The following is a 22,368-nucleotide window of genomic DNA, read 5'->3' on the forward strand; positions in this document are numbered from 1 at the left end:
TAACATTCATTTCTTCCAGAGACCAAAGGCTCCCTCAGCTGCCTGCTTCCTGTGGCTGCTGTGGTAACAATGCCTGGGCTTCGGGAGGTCCATCAAAGGCCACAGGAACTAATTAAAAGGGTGGCCTTCATTTGCCTTTCTGGAAATCTCTGAGCAGTGTGAAGGGTTGCGCCACCCTTCCTTTTCTCTTTTGCAGAAAAGCATTCTCTGCTACCAAGCACTTGCAGGCTTTTGGTTCTGCGATTTCTTCCATGTGGAAAGAGGCACTTTTTCACTTTATTTTTTTTATTTTTTATTTTTTTGCTTTTTAAAATGTATTTATTTGCATTTAAAAGAAACCGTTCACAAAGATTAATGGGGAATTAACTAGTGGGAAAAAAGTCAACACTACCAAGACATTTTTTTTCAACTCTACAAACCTCATAGATGCTGTCATCAATATCAATGAAAAAAGTGATAATTTCTGACTTTAATAAATACATGGTAATATAATGCACAATATTTAATCATTTCTGTTCTTTCCTGAATATACAAAAATTAAAATACCAATTAAAAAACTAATATTTTTTCTTTAAACATTTCTTACAATTTCAATATTCTTATTTCACAATAGTGTAGTTTGAGGTTTTTTTGTCATTCACAAGTTAATGAATTCACCCAAAGGGAACTGATAGTCTGTAGGCTCACAGTGCAAATAAAAATTTCAAGAATGCAGCAACTGACATTTCTAAGATACAAAATAGATAAAATTCTTAGAAGATTCATGCAGAAAGCTTTGCTAAGCAAATGGCCACAAAACTAGAGCATCTGATAATTCTGCTGGCGATATCAATGGGACTCCCAGTGTTTCTTGAGTCACCTTGAACTCTCATCTTAGGCTTTGTATTTGGCTTTTCCAGTTTCACTAATGACACAAATGTGATTCAAGTCTCGGAAGTATTCATTATAGTCAAGGGCATACCCAACCAACTTGTTTGGAATTTCAAATCCAACAAAGTCTGGCCTATATCCAACACTTCGAGGGGTCCTTTTCACCAGCAAGCTTGCAACTTTGACCATCTTTGGATTATACTGCTTAACCAGTGAAAGCAATGTTTGCATTGTTTTGCCAGTGTCAATTATATCCTCAACAATCAAGACATTCTTTCCAGTTAAAGTTGAGAGATCATCTCCACCAATTGCTTTTATGTCCCCTGTTGATTTGTCATTACAGTAGCTTTTGAGTCTGATAAAATCTACAGTCATAGGAATGGATTTATCACAATTTCTATTCAGTGCTTTAATGTAATCCAGCAGGTCAGCAAAGAATTTATAGCCCCCTTTGAGAACACCGAGAGCTATAATGTGATGGCCTCCCATCTCCTTCATCACATCTCGAGCAGCCTTTCAGTCCTGTCCATAATTAGTCCATGAGGGATAAACACCTTTTCCAAATCTTCAGCATAATGCTTCGGAATACAAAATAAACCTAGGTCATAGCCTGGTTCATCATCACTTATCACAACGCTGGGGCTGATAGCCGCCATAACGGAGCGGGCTGGCAAACGAGCTGTTGGCAATCTGAGGAGAAGGAAACTGGTAGAGGGCAGAGGAGCCGGCTTATTATTTTTTTTTAATATTTCCCCTTCCCAGCAGTCTTCTCCAGCAAGAGGTGGAGGGTTTGAAACTACCAACCAAACTCAGAACACTTAGTTATCCATGGTAGCCGACTTGCTTAGCAGGTGCCCTGGAGAAGGTACCAACTCACAGAATTCTTCCTACGCAAAGAGCTTTCTGGATATAACTTCTCATCAAGAGGGAGCATCTGTTATTCCGTGCTATTCCCACCTTCCTCTCCCCAGAATTTCACAACACACCTACATCAGACACTTTCACTAGGCACTCTGTGCTCCTAACTCAGAATTCATCATTGTCTAAGCCACTGTTGCTTAATCTTTTAAAGATGGCGGCCTTCCCTTTTGATGAGCATAGTCACCCTGTGACCCTCTCATACCTCTCTACCTCAGTGAGAAATCAGTTTCTTGATTCTCTCCTCAACAGACCTACTTTGACATCCAATAATGTTTCAAATTAAAATTTCTAAAACTGAGATTCCCTGTTGCAATTAATAGTAACTCCACACTTTCAGCTAGTCAAAAGGACCAAAAATCTTTGAATCACATCCTTGGTCCTTTTCATTTTCTCATATCCCACTTCTAATCCATCAAAAACAATGTTGGTTCTACCTTTAAAATAGATGCAGAATCCTACTAGTTCTCACTACCTCTATTTAAAAAGGAATAGTAAAAATGAGCACATGGGCAAATATTAAAGAGTACTCAAAAGACCAGAATACCTTAGCTGGCAGGCACTTGGCTTATTCAAATGCTTGTTTTGAGACTGAGATACAAGGCGGTCAGGAGCAGAGTGAGGCTTTGAGGGCAAAACTTGGAAGGTACCCAGGGAATAACACAGGGGGCTTGGGTACGTCAAGGAAGGGTGTGACAAAAGACTATAGACAAAGTGAATCTAAGTAAAGTTGACTTATATGATTTGTTAAATGAATGGAAATATTATTTTAATATTATGAATGGAGACAATGTAGAAACAAATACGGTTCTTTATGTTGAGGAACTCCTCCAGGACACTGCTGCATATGGCAGTGCTAACTTAGCCGATCGCTCCCACAGCCGTAAGGTCCTACGAGGCTCAGTATTTACAATCATTTGTGAGTTTATGTTCATCCCACTGCAGAATCCACGCTTCCTTCTGGCCTTCTTCTTTTGTCTGCATTCCAACAATTCTTTGATCCCACTGGATGCTCCAGTCCAACGGTCCCACTGACTTCTCATTGTCAGCTGTCCCTCTGTTGTTCTATTTCGTCTCCTAGACTCTACAAGTTCACACTCACTCTCTTGCATTTGTATGTTTTTGATTTTCAGTCACTTCAATACACCCACTTAGCAAAACCACAATCTATATAAAATGCAACTCTCCAAATTCTCTGTGCCTACATTCTTCAGCTGATCCAGGCTGGAGAAAAGAACAACACTGGCTAACTGAACATTAAAATTTATGAACATGTGCACTAACGGGGCCTCTAATGCTGCCATGTAGTCACACTATTAATCTTTGTCCATTCCCTGAGCAGTTATTTCTTGTTCTCCTCAAACTCTTCCTCCAAATCCGAGCTTCGATGGGGCTTCTACCTTCTACTTCAGGAAGCTCTCATGGTTTCCACAGACGCTTTCCTGCATACAGATGCCTAGCCAGCGTGGCGTGCAGAGCCAGACATCCTGCCTGCTGGCAACATTCTCCTGACCAAAACCAGTCTTGCTTCTTAGTTCATATGTAAAACCCATCTGGTGTTTTTCCTTCTTCATAACTTACAGATTCCCTTAAAAAAAAAAAAAAGAAACCTTAAAAGCTCACATCCTGTCAAACATCTATGGAGTCGTATGATCCTAAGGATCCATCCCTGAGCCTGGCTTATTTCTATGGAGTGAAATTAAACTTGCACTCTGTATGTCCCCTCCTACCATTCTCCCTTAAGCTTGCTCTGGGGGGCCTCTGTCCCTTAATTGTACACAGGCTGCTCTTGTTCAGGTGAGCTGTATTCTCTGCACTGTTCGATCCTTGGGTTTCCTCTCACGGGGCCCTCATCTTACCCAGCACACCCGCTCCCTTCACCTGGGTGCCCCTCTTCCTTCTTAGTAACTTGCTCGCCTGACTTCAGATCGCAGCCTCCTCAGAGGCCCTCCGGCCGTCCAGGTGGCTCCGGTGCTCCTGCTTCACCTTCTTCAGCACACAGTCCCCTGCTCCTCGGCTTGCTCCCACACATGCACAGTGACAGTGCTCACATTTCTGTATGCAGACTGCGCCTGCAGCTGCCAACTGAGCACGGCTTCTAGACATTTGGTGGGCATTCAGAACTTATCTCTGTGCTCACCTAGCATGCCCTCCTCCCAATGTTTCGTAGCTGATACCACAGTAATCCATGTTTCTAGATGCTCAGGAAAATAAAGCTTTGGGGGCACCCTTTATTTCCTGTGTGTCACATGCTGCATCCACTCTTGTATTAAATCCTATTGCATTTGTCTAAGAAATGCATCCCCAATCTCTGTTTTTCTCCTCCTTCTCCCCTTCCTCCTCCTCCTTTGTCTCCTCCTCCTCCTCCTTTTCCTCCTCCTCTGCTTCACCATTGACTGGGGCTGCCCTCCTCCGCCATCCTCCTGCAGTGCTGTGATTGTCTCTTCCATGGCCCCCTGCTTCCCCACTTCTTCTACCACCCTGGCCCATGCTCAGAACAAGAGCCAGAGGAGTCCTTATAATGTGCAGGTTAGGTCATATGACTCCTTCTGAGACACCTGAACACCCCCCCCCATTTCATTCCAAGTAAAAAAAAAACCAAACCAAAGTCCTCAAAGGGCCTATTAGTCCTTCTGTAATCTATACCTGTCCTCAGTGCTTTGCCTCTGAACAGTCTATATTTCAAGCAACAGAGTTGAGCTTTGGCTCATCTGCTTCAGCTCAGAAGCTCGGAGCCTCCCTCTGACTCTTCTCCCTCACCTTGGTACAGTCCACTGCCTCAATCTGTTAAATGTTGTGTCCTTTGATCTCTGGACTCTGCTTACACTTTTGCAGTGCTGGTCACATTTTCTCCCTACTTTCAATCTCAACTCATCTCAGATCTACTTACTATATGTTAGTTCTCATCTTTCTAGTCAAGTGCAAACCTGTTTTCATCATTCCCCAGTCTTGGTAGCACCAAAGCCCTTCCCCTTCAGCAACCTGTTTTGATGATTGGTAAACTGATGTTTTAATCATAGTTCAGGATACTTGTTAAGTGGCCCTATGTTATAATAAATCCATTGGCTCTTTTAATGTCTTTAAGCATACAGTTCAGTTTTGCAGGCAATTAGTCTTTGTCCTATTAGATGCCATTTTTCAAGATTAATTTTTTTGTAAATGATCATTTATAAACTGAACTGCAGATGCATTATTACTTCAGATTATACTTCAGAGTCAAGAGAAGGTTAATCACCCTACCTAGGAAGTACAGACTTACAGAGGGCTCCTCTACCTTAAAACTACTATAGATTTCAAATTAAAATATTAGGAAAGAAAAATAAGACATTAAATGATAATGGTGATAGTATTAAATAATTTTAGCATTCATAGTTTGTAAAATGTCTTCACATAGTAAATTCATTTATCACTATAATACTCTAGAAACAGGTATGATTTTCCCTTTTCAGAAGAGCAAATTGAAGACCAGAAAAGTTAAATGGGTTTGATATAAAATTTGGAGACCAGTAAGGGGGCTGATTCAAATTCATTCTTTCAATACGTACCACGTGGCAGTGTCTTTAGATAAAAGTTCTTAAATAAATGCTTTTCAAATAGATAGTCAATCTTAAAAAAAAAATAGTCAATCTTAGGAGTTTTACTTTAAAAATGTAAAGTTTTACTGTTTAATGCAAGGAAATTACCAGCTCCTTCCATATTGTTGTCTATTTTAAGTTTTCTGATGCAACAATAAAGTAATGTATTCTGCTAGAAAACTACAGAAACATGCCACTGGAAGCCATTTTGATGGTATAAGGCCAGATTTCAGCTTCCTTTAAAGGCAGGCCCAAGTTCCTCCTGATGGCTAAAATCTCTCCACACATTTTGCGTAGTCCCACTGAAGGCCTGGCAGTGAGAAAGGCGTGGCTTACTCCCTCCTCCGGTGGGCAGAGTAAGGTGCCAAGAGGAGCCAGGACCCTGAGAAAGATCTAGCACTTCTCTCGCTTTAATTAGAAAGAAAGAGAAAGGGAGCAAGGAAGAGAAGAAGGGAGGGAGGGAGGGAGGGAGGGAGGCAGGAAGGCAGGAAGGCAGGAAGGCAGGAAGGCAGGAAGGAAGGAAGGCAAGAAGGCAGGCAGGCAGGCAGGGAGTGGGGCAGTGTGTGTATAGTGCGGAACCAGAGAGAAAGGAAATAATTCTTATCTACCTCAAAGGATTGTTGAAAAAATTTAAAACTTAATCATCAGAAAAATAATGTTTTAACTAAAATAAAGCTGAGACAGATTTTCCCAAAGCCAAATATCAAAATATCCGTTGTCGTTCCCATTTCACAATCTTAAAATCTGGAACAAGGCATTCAAATGAATACTAATTGAATAATAACTATATGCAAGAACTCTTTCAGTGGTCGACATGCTATTTTTCTTTACAAATCACATTCTCTCTCTCATCTGCTATAAAACTGCATCTGGTACATGGCAGCCAAACAATAAATGGTAGCTGAGTGAATGCTAGGTTTGATGCAAATTGCAAAGAATTATGTTAATATCATAATTAATGCTGATAATCTAATTGTTATTAATATTTATTGAGCACTAAGTATGTGCCAGATATTATGCTAATCACTTTACATGCATCACCATACCACAGGGTAAGTTAATCTAATTATGTCATTGTTAATCTAATGCTATAGGAAAGCATTAGAAAATTCTAATATAAAAAACTCAGGAAGGACTACATCTCCTAATTACTAAGCAAACTTAGGCATCTGACTTCGGTGTCCACACTGTGCCAGAGAGCCAGGTACTCTTGTTCTCATTCATGAAAAGGAGAAGACAGGAAGGACATAAGCAAACACGTAATCAGCATTATTTTGTCTTACCAGTCATGCCTATGGAAGAGAGAAAAGACCAGTGACTAGAGAGTGCAAAACACAGCTTAACAACGTGGGCTATCACACCAAGCTTACATCAGGCTCTGTCTTTATGGAGGTATTTAGTTAGTGATCCTCTTTGTGTCTATTTCCTTATCTGCAGAGAATAATACCCATTTCATATGGCAGTCAGAAGGTTAAATAAACTGATGTACTACATAAAATCTCGAAATCACGGTGTAAGGGTTTTTCAATTTTTTTTTTTTCCATTTATGTATGTGGTACAGAGCCTCACTATGCAGCTCAAGCTCCTAGTGATCCTCCTGTTTTTAGCCTCCTCAGCGCTGGGATTACAGGCATGCACCACCACACCCAGACTGGTGTCCCCCCTCTACACCTCAGTGCACCCCGGGGGTGGGACTGGTGCGGCATGCTGGACTGGGGATTGAACCTGGTTCCTGCATTTGCCCAAGCGGGCATTTAGTCTGCTGAACTATCTCACTGGCCCTGTGTTAGAGTTTAGGTTGAAACAGTCTCCAGATATCTTATGCATTGAGGGCTAGACATTCAGAGTGACAGGATGATAAGGGCTCGAACCTCATCAGTGGGTGAATGCACTGAGGTTGTTAGCAGGAGGCAGTGGAAACTCAAACAGGGGTCCCGGGAAGGCGCAACCTGGAGGGCCCTGTCTCGCCCCTGGCCGTGTGCTCTGTCACTTCGCCCCCTGGATGAGCAGCTTTGCTCTCCTTCCTTGTTGCCCTCATTCTCCTGCCTCGCCACAGGCCCACGGCAATGTGAGCAGCTGAACAAGGGCTGAAACCTAAGAACTGGGAGCCGAAAGAAACCCTTTGTCCTTTAAGTTGTTTTCTCAGGTGTCCACATGCAGAGCCTCACTCAGGCTATTATTTACACATTTATTACATTGCTAGTGCTTTTTGTTTCTTTGTTATTATAATTAGCACCATATTGAGAGCTTGAACTTGACAAGGTGGGCCAAGAAAGCCTGTACAAGGAAGTACGTTTGAGGGAAAACCTAAATAACATTATCACAAGAAAATGTAGAGATAGAGATTGTAGGAAGAAGGGACCAAAGCACAAAAGTGCCACAGCCAGACACTCAGCAAGGGAGACCAGAGTGGCCCACAGAGCCACGTAAAGATAGTCAGGAACAGGGTGGGCTGGGCTTCGCTGGCCAGCGTAAGGAGCTGCATGCTGCCCAAAGAATGACAGCTCGAAGTGCTTTTGGCACATTTTAAGGATGGTAACAATAAGCTTTGATTGCCCCCTTGTAACTCCTGCTCCCGTTGCTAGGAAGGAGGGTCATAATCCCCACAGAATTTCCTTCTAACCATTCCCACCGGTCATCACTTGTACGGTCAGGTTTTTCCTTTTCAGAGGAAAGAACTCCTTGGCTCTATCTTTGGAATGTTTACACTAGCGCTTTTTAAAGTACAGTCCGATTAAAGAACATATTCATATGTACACATATTTTGAACAAAAATTACATGGGGGCCAGGAATATAACTCGGTGGCACAAGTGCCTTCCTGGAAAGTACAAGGTCCTGAGTTCAAGTCTCAGTTCCAAAAAAAAAAAAAAAAAAAATTGACATGGTACCCCCCAAAAACCTCACCCAACCCCAAAATTACATGGAATACTGATACTGACCATATTTCTGATTCTAAAATTCATATTAATCATAGCTACTGGTTTAAAATCACATCACTGCTGAAAGGAAGTAATTAGTTTATTTATTATAAATTAAAAGAAGAGACTTTGGTTTCCATTTCTCACATTTGTCTCTTGGCCTTACCAGTTAATGATTAGTCCCTTATTCCCCAAAGAAAGAAATTATAAATCTGCGCAGAACCAATCATGCTTTACTGGTGGGTGCTAGGGCTTTCACAATGTCCTAACTTTTACACTCCTCCTCTCCAAGTTCATCTTGGTTTAAGCAGGTTTAAAGCCCACCTTACAACATTTTCCAGCTTGGTCTTACCAGACATCCTCAGTATGGATATGCCTCAAACGGCTATCTACAAATTCATATGCCGATTCGTTGAGACCACACTGTGTAGAAGGGGACACTGCAGTGGAAGAAGTACATTTCTATGTCTATGGCTATTTTCTTACCATAATAGCATTAAATCATCTTTCATACCTGAACCCATTACTGTATTGAAAAAGAATGTTGTACTCACACTGACAAAAAATTCTAACATCCTACATTGCCATACATGTATGTGAACCAAAAATGTAATTTGTGTGAAGATTCCTCTTAATTCTGCTAACTGATAAAGGAGTTAGTCTTCAAGCTCTGAAGTACAAGTGCACGGAGTGAGCTGCTGTACCTGTGTGGTCAGTTTCCCCGCTCTTGGCTTCTGTAGTTCCCACAGAAGAGGTGGGTGGTCCTCCGGGAGGGCTGGAGGTAGAACCGGCACACACTGTAGACGTGCTGATTTCAAAATATTCTTGGTTGTGGTTCATTCGATGAAAATCCAGAGAAGACACAATGGATGTTCGTTGCTTAGGCTAAAACAAACAGATACGACAAGAGTAGTACTGTCATCATATTCATCTGTAGCCCAATCTTTTCACTCATCTAGTCTGTCACCATTTCATTTAAACTCTCTAGGTTCTATTCCTTAGATGTGATCATCTTTGGAAACAGGCAGTAAATGACTTGAGAGCTTAAATAATGAAAAGATCATTCAATGAGAAAATAGGATGGCATAATTGATATAATATTTAGACTTTTATTTGCTCCCCCCAAAAGATGATAAAAACATATTGCACAGCTTTTCTAATGATCGATTTTGAGAGCTGAAACTTTAAGTCACTTTTCGTTCACTAACATTTATTAAACATCTGGCATTTGCTAGACCCTAAGGATACAGAATCCAATAATAAAAGGTCCCTTACAACAGTGGAGTATAATTAAAGCAGTTCCTTCTTTTGATTCTTTATATAGTCCAAGGAATTCGTGGCATTAGCTATCGTCCCCAAGTACCATATGCTGGAATTCAATCACCAGAATTAAGTAAAGTTATATAGAACATTTTCTAGGATCTAAGAATCTACTTGGTATTTGTAGTGAACTTTCATTTTCTTTTTTAAGGATTTTAATTAATCCCCAACTAGCAAGAAAAGTCAATTTAAAAATAAAAGTTAAAGTCATGGGGTAATAACAGATATAATCCATAGCCTTTGTCAGTAACATAGTATTCCCTATAGCAGTTTTCTGGTCTTGCCTATATTTTAATTAGATCCACTTTTTTTCCCTGCCCGCATAAATTTCTAACATTGTCCTTAGGAAAAATTGCAGTCTTTTCACTCTCAGATGTGTGTATATTTCTCAAGAATCAATCTAAGTTTTACTTTGCATTCTTTATGTTTATTTATTGAAATATTAATAATTTATTATAAATATTAACATAGAGTAAGTGTAAGCTTTGCATAACACAATGTTGACTGTACTTTACTTTTACCGAAGTACAGTAAACTTGTGGCTTGGTAATGTTTTCACTGCCCTTACCTGACCATCAGCTCAATCACTGCCCTCATAGATTAGATACTCAAACACTCTGGCTCATTCTGCTCATCCTGCTTTGTTTTGTTTTTTACATAGTATCATTCAGTCCATAATGTAAAGCAATCATATAAAAACATCTCCTTTTATGGAACTCTTAATATAAGAGGTGAAATTATCACAATTATCATTTTTTCTTTTGTTATTGCAAAGTGTTATGAAAGAAGCGAAGAGGTAGAAATATTGTTCTGCAGCACAGTGAAGTCATTTACTACTACAACACATATACTCAGTAATAGAATTCAAATTAGTGCCCACACAAGATTGAGTTGTTTTTAAAGAAGAAAAGATCAGAGTTTAATGTCAGGCCTGCTTTCTCATTAAGTGCTTGTTCTTGGGGCTACTAAACCTCAATTCACACTGGATGTCCTTTCCTCTGGGCTCTGGGCTCTGCAACAACAGTGAAAGGGGCATGAGCTGGGACACAGGTGTGGCCATCCGTCTATTTTCTTGAGTTGTGCTTTTATTTCACTTTGTACAATATATATATATATATATATTCATTTTTCTATAATGTTCCACCCTGTAAGTTTTATAAAGGTCAAGCCCACTGATGTATATGCTTCCCTTATTTCTAAATGTTTCTCAAATATATGTTTCTGAACTATGGACACCTCCAGTTCTAATTCCATTAAAAACATAATTTGTTATTCAGTCATAAAGACAAACAGGCTATTTTCTGCTGCATTAATTCATTCCATAAATATTTGCTGAGCACACAGTAAATCGCAGATATTGGTAACCACATGGTAAGCACTGCCCTAGGAAAGAAGTAAGACATGGCCCTCACTCTTCAGGAGATGAGATAGAGGCTTTGAGATCAGAGAAGAGATGGTGCACAGGGAAAGCTGCAATATGTGGAAACCTAGACTGCAAGGGAGCCAGAGGCAGGCCTAGGAAGCGGTCAAGAAAGACTGTGTGAACAGGAGACTCACAGCTGGTCTGAATGAAGCAGAGCTTGTGGGCGGAGGAAGGAGCGCTGAGGAGAGGGGGAGAAGGAGGGACAGTGCTTAAATACCTCAGCATGACTTCAGTATGGAGTTTGCAAAGACAACAGTGGGTCAAGGCAGGAGATGGTGGAAGCTGCAGAGCCAAATCATAAAAGCTCCTAAAAGCCATATTTAGGAGTTTGATCTTTAACCCAGATGTTATAAATAACCAAGAAATGATTTCTAAGAAAGAATGTTTCCTAACTGGATTAGTCGTTCTGTCTTTCCTTTTTTTTTTTTTGTGGTATCGGGAATTGAACTCAGGACCTTGCACTTGCCCGGAAAGTGCTTATTCTGTTGAGCTATCTCCCCGGCCCAGCTATCTCCCCAGCCCAGGTGGGGCTTGACCGCTTCCTAGGCCTGCCTCTGGCTCCCTTGCAGTCTAGGTTTCCACATATTGCAGCTTTCCCTGTGCACCATCTCTTCTCTGATCTCAAAGCCTCTATCTCATCTCCTGAAGAGTGAGGGCCATGTCTTACTTCTTTCCTAGTGCAGTGCTTACCATGTGGTTACCAATATCTGCGATTTACTGTGTGCTCAGCTCATTTTAATAAGCTCACTTTAGCAGTTTAGAGAATGATTTGGTCTGGTAAGAGAGGAAAAAGGGAAATTAGCTAAAAATGTTCTAGAATTCCAGCCAAGATATTGTAAGATCCCGTAGCAAAACAATAGCAATACAAATGTAGATATCAATGTTTTTAGGAGATGGTAATGTAGTTAACTCTCTTGGACTTGATGTCTGACAGGCTGTGACCATTGATGCTAAACAAGAAGTCTATAGGGAGCCAACATGTAAAATACTGAGAAGGAAGGAGCTGCTGAAAGCTCATTGAGCTTTAGAAGTGAGGAAAAGTAAGAGTTGCTGCTGGTCAGGCTCTGAGGTGGGGTCAGTACTCTATGGCCATGGTCCAAACCTAGCCCTCTCCTGTCTCTGAAAATAACGTTTTATTAGAAAACAAGCTATGTCTATTGCTCCACCATTAAAGTATATATGGCTGTGCTCCCTTTACAAGGGCAGAGTTGAGTGGTTGTGACAGAGTCCACGTTATCAACAGTACCTAAAATATTCACTGCCTGGCTCTGTGGGAAAGATAATTGGCAACTCAGCCTAGAAAATAATTTTACTGATCATTTTAGTGCTCAGTACATTAGTAACCATAGTTTCCATTTACTTCATAGCCATTGTTGCATTTGATTTGGGCCACATGGCTGTCAATAGTTGGCTGCAGGAGGGAACGACTGCCCCTCTCATACCATCCAGATAATGTAGACGCAAGTTGAATCAGGAGGGTCATGCAACCCATACTGGGTTTTATCAGAAGTTTACATAAACGTCTTTATGTTAAGCCATTTCGATTGTGGGACTGTCTGTTGTGTCTGCTAGCATTACTTATCTTATCTAGTAAGGAATGTAGTGCCTGAGAGAGGCCAGATGACTTATCTGTATTTAAGATTACGTGACTAGTCTGCAGAAAGGAAACCACTTTCAGAAGAAAAGTTCATGTGATCAAAATCTATGGAAAAACAGACAGACTTCAATACATGATAGGAAAAAGTAAGATTGCTTGAAAAGGAGAACTGAAATAGCAATAGAGGGAGAAATGAACAAAGAGATGGTATCAGTATTAAAAATGGATATAAGAGAAGATTGGTCTAGAACAGTAATGCAAACTTTGATTTTAATGCATTCTAATTTTTTAATATGCAAATGAAGTTCTGTAGAGACACTAGGTATAAGAAGGAAAGTGTTTTCACAAACTCACTGACACTATAAATGGAATTTTCCTAGTGTCAACATGTAAAATAGCTGTGTTCTCTGTGGCTTCTTCTCTTGAGACATCTCACTGCTTGAGGGCCAGCATCCTTATCTCTACTTCCCAAGCCACACATGAATACATAACAGGAGTCAGAAAACTACAGCTCAGAGGCCAAACCCAGGTTTCTGGCTTTTTCGATAAAGCCTCTGAGCTAAAAATGTTTCTTACATTTTTAACAGTTAAAAAAAATCAAAGGAAGAATTATAATTCATACATAAGAGACCAGTATGAGATTCAAATTCTTCTATCCCTAAATAAAGTTTTGCTGGGACAGAGCAGCGCCCTTCCTTCTGTACCCACCCAGATCTGTTTTCCTGCTACTGCAGGTACATAGTGGCCAAGACTACAAGAACCACAAAGCCTCAACTATTTCACTTTCTAGTACTTTACAGAAAAAGTTTGTGAATGTCACAGGATTGTGATTACACAATGCCTCTGAGTAGATGAAACTGAACAGACATTAGAATGATTGTGGGGATTCAGTTGTCGTAACCAGAGCAACATGAAAAGTTGGGGTTCCTTATTCAAAGAGCAGGGAAAGAAAACAAAGACCACCTTTTCCCATTCTTTCTCTAGACCCATCATGTTGCTTTTTACTTGCTATCCAAGGTACTTGGGCTTGCGGTGTTCACAACAGAATCTTCCAAGCACACAGGGTTTCAGTCCTGCAATTCAGTGAGTGAACACTATCTTGGCCCTCCTGGGCCACTGCTAGGTTATTGTTTCCTGGGTGGGTGGGGGACTCCAGGCTGAGGGGCAAAAGGAGATTTAGAGTACCACTGGTAAGGTGCACATATGGCAGGAGGTAGGATGACACACAAACAACTCCAAGCCAGCACACATGCTCTGTCAGCTCACAGACCTCATTTATAAAATACCAATACAGACATAAAACCCTTAAATGCTTTGACCAAAGGTCATTAAATCTAAGCAGAGGGTCTTTTGAGATCTGGGCCCTGTGAGACTACATGTATTCCTTAGGCTATCCTATGTTAGGGATTTACAGAGACTAATACGCAAACTTAACTAGTGTCAATAGAAGGTGGTATGCTCGTCTTACACTGCTATTTTCAAGTTATTTAAATGATGGCACACTTAATTGAATTTAAGTGGACTTTAAATCATTTGAAATCACTTGATTTCATTATAAAGGGACATATTTAAACTACTAATAAAATGTCAACTAGGACTAGAAGGATATATTGGTGACAATACAAAGAAAAAGTGGTGCTAGCAAAAGTCCATCATTTTATTAAATTATCCAGGAAAATTAAGATTCAAAATGAGTTATCAGGGAGACCATTCAATGTTAAAAAATTAGTGGTAACATTAATAGAAATGTGTGGAGATGACAAATGTTCTAGACATTCACCCACTGATAAATTATATCAGTACAAAGAAATGTCCTATTAAACCAGTGGCAGAAAAATTAGATGCCTTTTAAAATATTTTTAAATAGATAGCAAACTATATAAATGAACAACCAGAATAATAGTATTTACTTTTAGAACAATTTAGTATATGGCAAAGATGACATTTCAAATCTGTGGAGGTATGAAGGCATAGGGACAATAGGCAAATATTTAGAATTCTGAATTGTTAAATATAAATTGGGTTTAGATTTTGGATTTTGTTATTCGTCTATTACGGTGCTGACTCTACACTCCCACTTGCTTCTATAGCTTCTTCTCCTATTTCTAGAGCTCCCGTAAGTAAAGGTTGAGTCTATTTAACCCTTCTTGATTTATATCCCGAGTGTATGCCACAGTGTTGTCCTGCAGCACCTCCACCAATTTGTTTGACAAACACGTGTGGACTATCCAATATATGCAAAATGCCATTTCAGGCTCTGATGATATCAACGAGTCAGGAAGATACGGCACAAAACGTTTAGACACTTGCTTATGACACTGGTGTAATGATTCTGGTTTTGACTTTCAAAACTTTGTCTCCACTGGCCCAAGTATTCCATTTTTAAAGGAGCCTGAACTTTGTTTTTGGAAGGTTACTTAACTCACACAAGTATCTTTCTGAGCAAACTGGGAAACTGATTAAAATCTCTTTCTGACATGAATTTGGCTTTCTTGGGGGTTACTTACTTCGTTAGCGGAGCATGGTCTCTCTCCTCGGCTGGTTATTTGCCCCTGGCCCAGCGGGCCAGGTTAGCCTTTTGTGATTACCAAGGACACCGCCCCATTCCTCCCTCCTCCCCCATCCTTACATCAGGAGCTTCTCAGACTCCTCAGTTTACCCCGACAAAGGACATCTTCTGCTGGGCACAGTACTACACGGACAGCCCCAGCTGTGGGGCGCTGGCTCTGGAGCTGCTCCGCCAGCTTCCTCTGACCTTGCTGACCATGTGCTGTGGCTCAAGTTTGAAATCTTTCACGGGGCTCTGATGAGAACATCACGTCTATTCCCTGTTTCCCTGAGGCCCTCCCCTCACCTGCCATGCTGGGTCAAAGCCTCTTCCTCAGGTTTGTCTGTAGCTAACGATATTTACTCTGAACTTTCAGAACTTCCCAAATTCTTGTGACAGCTACACTCCTTGTGTTTCAACAGATTTATTCTCACCTTTTGTCTATACTTTAGCTACATGAGAGGAGGAAGAAAATGTGATCAGCTGGCGTCCATTCGCCATGTGGAGTTAGATCCCTCCTCATATCTCCGTTTTGATCTTTCGTTGTGGCGGTGAGGCTGCTGCTGATGGGAAAGGGCCTTGCCTGGGCCAAGCAGATGCCCCACCACTCAGCTACCTCACTGACATCTCTAGATCATTTTGAGAACAGTATACGGAAGGGAGTTGAGAAAATCAAGACAACTCAGCAAAGGTAGATGCTGTGGCCTTGTGGTCGTGGATGCCATGAAAACGGAAATGATTACTATTTTGTTTTCTATAAAGGAAAAAATTGTGAAGCAAGATACAAAGGGTTTTCTGGTCATGAATATGGTGTTAAAGTTTTAAGACTTGCTCTAAAGAGGTGGAAAATCGTATCTTCAAATAAGCAAAATGCCAAACTTTTACTTTATGGATTAATGCCAAAAACAGAAAAATACATTGTCATGTCCAGGGAGTTAAAGTGGGTGTGAGTGAACAGGGAATATTTAAGAGGAGCTAGCATTCTCTGAGACATGAGACTTGTTATCTCATTTAAAGCCTCTAAGGGGCTGGGAAGGTGGCTCAGTGGAATAAGTGCTTCCCTAGCAAGCAAAAGGGCCTGAGTTCAAACCCCAGTTCCACAAAATAAATAAATAAATAAAGCTTCTAAGGGTGAGGTTAAACGTGGTCCTTATGCTTTTACTTTCTCAGACTTCACACAAGCAGAAATGAACTTATGGTCGGCAAACAGGAAGGCTGAATTTAAAATGCAGGTCTGTGCAATTTTACATTGATTATGTACCCCACACCTCAGGCCACCACATTATATAGAGAAAACTAAAAAAAAAGGTAAGGGTTACAAGTGGAGTTTATTATACTTATATCAATGAACAATTTACCTCCTCTCCAGTATATTGACAGCATTTTTAAAATGTCATCATTGTTTTACAAGGTATCAAAAGAAAATACAAGTATGTAAAAAATGGGGAAATATAGTCAAGTTCTTCTATTCTAAACTTAAATTCTTATAGTCACTAGATATTTTATTAGGAAAAAGGCAAAAAAACTTTTAAACTTTCATATAAAAATAGGATATATATTTTGCTTTATTTCATTTTTGTATAAAGATATTTGACTATGGATTAGCATATATACTTTTAGTGAAGACAGATTATAAAACCGTTAGTATATTCTTTATATTTTCCATATATAAGGATGAATATAAAGATTTTAGAGAAAAATCTTAATTTATCTTTCTTCTTATTAGTTTCTTCATACAAGTTATTTATACCTGCACTGAAAACATTAGATGTGGGGCTGGGTAGATAACTCAGCAGTCTAAACATCTGCCCAGCAAACACAAGGACCTGAGTTTGATGCCTGGTACCGCATGCCATGCCAGCCCTGAAACTAGGCATGGTGGTGCATGCCTGTAATCGCAGCACTGGGGAGACTGAGACAGGAGGATTGCTTTGTGTCTGAACTGAATAGCAAGATCCTATAACAAGGAAGCAAAAATTAAAAAATTAGATATTGAAAAATTTAAGATTATTTTGAGTGCTTTATCCTCATAGAAGTTTCTCCCAGCACTACAATAGTCAATAAATAGCATCTTGCAAAAATTATTTTTAATTGTTCAAATGTTTATATGTTAATATTTCAGAAATACGTCAAATTCAAATGTCTAAAATTAAAAATGAGTAAGAGTTCTTTCCCACATTTGGTTCTTTTTAAAAAAAATACTTCAAAATCATTTGTTTCATTTTAACAAAAGGAATTATCCAATGGATTATAGAAGACACGTTTTAAGCAATCCAAAAAGGATGCACATAGCATTGTGTGGGTGAAAGAAAGAAAATTTTACAAATCAATGTGCATATTGCATTTTTTTTAAATAATAGCTTCATTTTAAAACTAAAATATATACTCTGAAGAATTGTATATTTGGATGTAATTATAAGAAATAATCAGAGAGACTGGGCACGGTGGTGTGTGCCTATAATCCTAGCGCTTGGGAGGCTGAAAACAGGAGAATCACTATGAGTCCAATCTATGTAATGGGACCCTGTAGACCCTGTACTAAATACATTAAAAAAAAGCAATAATCAGAGAGATCTTGCATCCACTCTTCCCAGATTTCCCTAGTAGTGACATCTCAAAAAAACTGTAATACAACTTCACAACTTGGCCTCAAGAAACTCAACAAACCTCACCATGAGGATCCTGCCTGGTACCTTGTTGTACTTCCCTCTGGCCCTACCTCCTCCTTACCCCTGAAAGCACAAATCTGTTCTGTATTTCTTTAGTTTCGTTGTGTCAAGAATGTTACATAAATAGAAACAGACAGTATGTAACCTTTTAGGATAAGCTTCGCTCACTCATACTTTTCTAGTCTTTCATCCAAGTTCCCATGTGTATCAAGAGCTTGTTTCTTTTTTTTTTTTTCTCCCCTCAGTAGTGCTCACTGATGTGGATGTTTAAACATTCTCCAACTGTATGACATCTGGGTTTTTCCAGGTTTCAGTTATTATGAATGAGGCTGCTAAAAATATTTGTGTAAAGGTTTTCTGGTAAACATGTTTTCATTTAACTGGGATGAGTTCCCAAGAGTGCAAATGTTGAGTAGTAGGGAGTTAAATGTTTAACGTTTTAAGAAACTGCCAAACTGTTTTCCAACTGCCAAATCACTTTACCATTTTACACCAGCAAATTATAAGCCTTCCTGTAGTTTTGCCAACATCTAATGCTGATGCTATTTTTTATTTCGGCTACTCTAATTAGATATGTGGTGGCCTTCCATTGTGGTTTAATTTGCATCTCCTTATGGTAGTGACACCGGACATCTTTTCACGTGCTTCTTGGAGATCTGCATGTCCTCTGCGATGAAATGACCCCGTGTGTTTTCAGTCCATTGTCCAGTTGTATTGTTCTTATATAGTGGAGTTTTGAGGGTTCTTTATATGTCCCAGATACTAGTTCTGTGTTGTAGCTATAACCCACAAATACGACAAAGATCTAGTATCTAGAACATATAAACAATATTTGTGATTTAAAAATATCTCCAGTCTGTAACTTGTCCTTTCATCTTCTCTAGAGGACTTTTTTTTGCCATAATTTTATTGATAAACAAATAGCAATGAGACAGTTTCAAATCAAATCGGTAGGACAGTTTCAATAATTAACATACTGCATACATTCTTCTTAGTGGTTAATTGCTGTACAAGATGCGGACTCGACATCCTATTTACAAACACCATTATAACAAATCATTCTGTTCATTAACACAATGCAACTATATATCTATCCTAACCACCCTGAATACACAGATACAAAATGGACATTCATCCGTATACCCTTTTTTTTGGCTAAATTCCGTTATTTGAATATTATAGGTGTGTAAACTCAGCAAAATATTCTAAAAGAGTCCAGTAGCCCATAATAGTATTAGGTCTTCCGCTTAACTGGCAATGTCAGAAATTGTTGACCTGAGTCCCCTACAGCTCAACATAACACCATGGCTTTATTTTTTATATTTCGTTTTTATACTTTCCTTCTGGATGGTTAAGACCAAGGTAAAGCAGGACCTATGCAACAAGAGTTGTAGCTTTTGGGTCTGATAAGGTCAGTGAAATCCCCTCAGGATTTATCCTGAGATCCTGTACCTCAGATTGTAGATCCTTTGTCAGTGTCAGCCATGTGGATGAGTCACTCTGGAGGACTTTTAACACACCAGAAATTTATCAGTTTGATCATGAATGACATATAGTACAAATTCTTCTTTTCATAGGCTACATCTTTGATACCAAATGTGACTGTCCAGATCTAAGTCCCAAATCTCTAAATTTATTTTTCTAATTTTTTTAGTGTTATATTTAAATCACTTACTCCTTTGGAGTTAATCTTTGCAGTATAATGTGTGAACCTTAGGTCAAGTTCTAAGTTTTTGCCTATCTATGTCATATTCTTCAGTCTTAGTTTAAGAACAACAGAAAACAATTATGTACAATTTACAGAAGATATTTTTGCAGCAGTCAAAATGGTAAGTTCCTATCACTCTATATGAAAGAAAATGTTTACAAATAAATGTGCATATTACATTTTATCCTATCAGAAATTTTCTCTGTTTTGTAATTATTAAGCATTTTTGTAATAATAAAGTACTTATTAAATAAGAAAGTAAATATTCTGTACTATGTTTTACAAATTGGGAAACTGAAACTTCTCAAAGGCTAACTCAGTAACTTTCAGTTTCGGACCTAGCACTCTCAACACTTCAAAGCCATGCATACCTTTTCAGGGCACCGCATCTTTTTAGTGTAATTATTCAAAACCTCTTTAAATGTAACAGAAATAGGTGATATTTGTATTTTATAAAGAAGAAAATTATAATTTAAAAGATTCTTTATTCCAGGATATTATTTTGTAAATGTATTTTTATTTTTAAAGAGAATAAAAGTAAAAAAAAACCATTAGAAACAATACATAATTTCACTAAACACAATAAGAGAGAGCAAATTGGTCAAGCAGTGGCTGTGACTCATTCACATGGCTAACACTGATGAAAGATCTACAATTGTTGTACAGGGTTTCCGGGTAAATCCTGAGGGGATGTGACTGATAGCATGGCTCTCACAATGGTGGGGGTACAGGGTAGGGCTCACCAAGGCTCCTGTGATGGTGGAGAAGCAGGGTAGTCTCCAGGATATTATAAAAGCCATTTCCATGAGGATTATCATTAAGAAATAAATAAAATAGCAGGATTAAAGGGACTAAAAGGTTAGGCCAAAGAAATGTAACACTATAAGTATTGGCATTGATAAATTTAAGATGATTTAAAGTTTTAAGTAAATAGAACAACCTTTGAAGTAAAATGTAACCAGTTTCTTAGAAATTTAAGCTACGAGATGACCAACATAATTTTTAAATGAGTAAAATTAAATTTTGATAATAATTTCATCTATTTTCTGCTAAGTATTTGTCTAAAATAGTCATCAAAATGTTCATTAATAACTTTCTTTTCACCCATTTCTGGCAAAGAAATACTCAAAAAATGGATAAATAGATATGAGCAAATAGAAAATAACTCATAAATTAAGTAATCAATTTCTTAAAAATAATCAAGACTTGGAATTATTTATATATAAATATTGTTTAGAGTTCTCTTACAGAAATAATATCATTAAATTATGAAATGGTCCCTAACTCTAAAATTCCTTTCTTCTTTGAGTGAATAAACAAAATAAATACTCAACTCATTAATATCTTAAATTCAAAGGGTATGACTTGTTTACTATAACTCCCTCAACGTTTCATTGGGTGGAATTTATTAACATTAATTTGGGAGACAGAACAAGATTTGGAACAAGATAAAATTGTATCCATATCCTAATGCCAGTATTTAAAATTCAGTATTTAGAACTGTAAAACAGGCTTATATCCTCTCCCCCATGAAATTATTGACTGGATTAACTGAGACAATGTAAATAAAAACTGGGATAATACTTCATGTAAAAAAATATAGGCATTTCTTTCCTTTTTATTGTGAGAGTTACTGTGGATGGGAACTAAATAAAAGAAATCATTAACAAGTTAAAATACAGCCATCCTTAAAAAAACAAAAAGAACAACATCAAAAATCTCAGAATCACTGACTTAGTGATGGCTCAGGCAGAACCCCACTTACACATTATAATTTGTAGAGGTGAGAGTTGAAAGAAGAAAAACTTGTACATTTCAGTAGACTTGAAAAAATATATAACATGTAGACTTATTTTACCAGTTTTAAAAATAGCTACCCTGGAGCTTCTGCAAGTGCTTTGAGTAGAAGCCTTTAAGGGGATTTCTGCTGAAAATAGGTGGGAAAGGTCCTTGGTAGAACTGAGCTAAACAGCCCACCTTTCTTTGCTTTGGAAAAGTAAGAATTTACAGTGATGAGGGACCATATAGTTGGGGAGAAAGAAAGGAAGGTACACTTCAATTAACTGTTATTACATATTACATTAATTTCAAAAACTAATGTGTTAAATACTCTATCAGCATTAAAAACTCTGTTATAGTGACTACATCTTATGATCTTCCTCTGTTTCTGAGTATTTCATTGGTGCAGAGGAGAAATTATTGCATTAAACTATTACGTGTATTTTTCAAATCAATTGATTCTCATAAACAAGATTTAAATATTTCTATCATTAATCTTTGAGATCATCAGTCTATTCCTTTATCAATATACTTACTATACATTAAGTCAGTACAAGGATATAGTTTCACTGTTTAAAAAATAATATTGTGGGCTGGGGAGATGGCTCAGTGGAATAAGCGCTTGCCTGGCAAGCACAGGGGCCTGAGTTCAATCCCCAGTTCCACCAAAAACAATAATAATAATAATAATAATAATAATAATAATAATAATGTTTGGACAGTGTTTCATGCCTATGTCTGATATTCTAAATAACTACTATGGAGATAACAATATGTAATATATTTATTTCTTCTTCTTCTTCTTCTTCTTCTTCTTCTTCTTCTTCTTCTTCTCCTTCTCCTTCTCCTTCTCCTTCTCCTTCTCTTCTCCTTCTTCTTCTCCTCCTCCTCCCCCCTCCTCCTCCTTCTCCTCTTCCCTCTCCTCCTCCTCCCCCTCCTCCTTCTCCTCCTTCTTCCCCTCCTCCTCCTCCTCCTCCTCTTTTTTTTTTTTTTTCTTTTTTGCGACCCCAGGTTGAACTCAGGACCTTGCAATTGCCAGGCA

At 38.6% G+C, this 22,368-nt stretch overlaps 1 protein-coding gene and 1 pseudogene across 5 annotated transcripts in view; both read right to left on the reverse strand.

The window, feature by feature from the left end:
* Nucleotides 1–22,368, reverse strand: part of Anks1b (ankyrin repeat and sterile alpha motif domain containing 1B) — a 1,319,834-nt gene that overhangs the window by 617,045 nt on the left and 680,421 nt on the right. For all 5 annotated transcript variants that reach the window (XM_023716668.1, XM_004623821.2, XM_023716659.1 and 2 more), the window contains exon 12: nt 8,987–9,167. In XM_023716668.1, the coding sequence (XP_023572436.1) occupies nt 8,987–9,167 (181 nt within the window). The remainder of the gene's footprint in view (nt 1–8,986; nt 9,168–22,368) is intronic.
* LOC101592207 lies at nt 661–1,535 on the reverse strand (annotated as a pseudogene).

Source organism: Octodon degus, unplaced genomic scaffold, assembly GCF_000260255.1.
Source record: "Octodon degus isolate 3935 unplaced genomic scaffold, OctDeg1.0 scaffold00004, whole genome shotgun sequence".
Lineage (NCBI taxonomy): Eukaryota > Metazoa > Chordata > Mammalia > Rodentia > Octodontidae > Octodon > Octodon degus.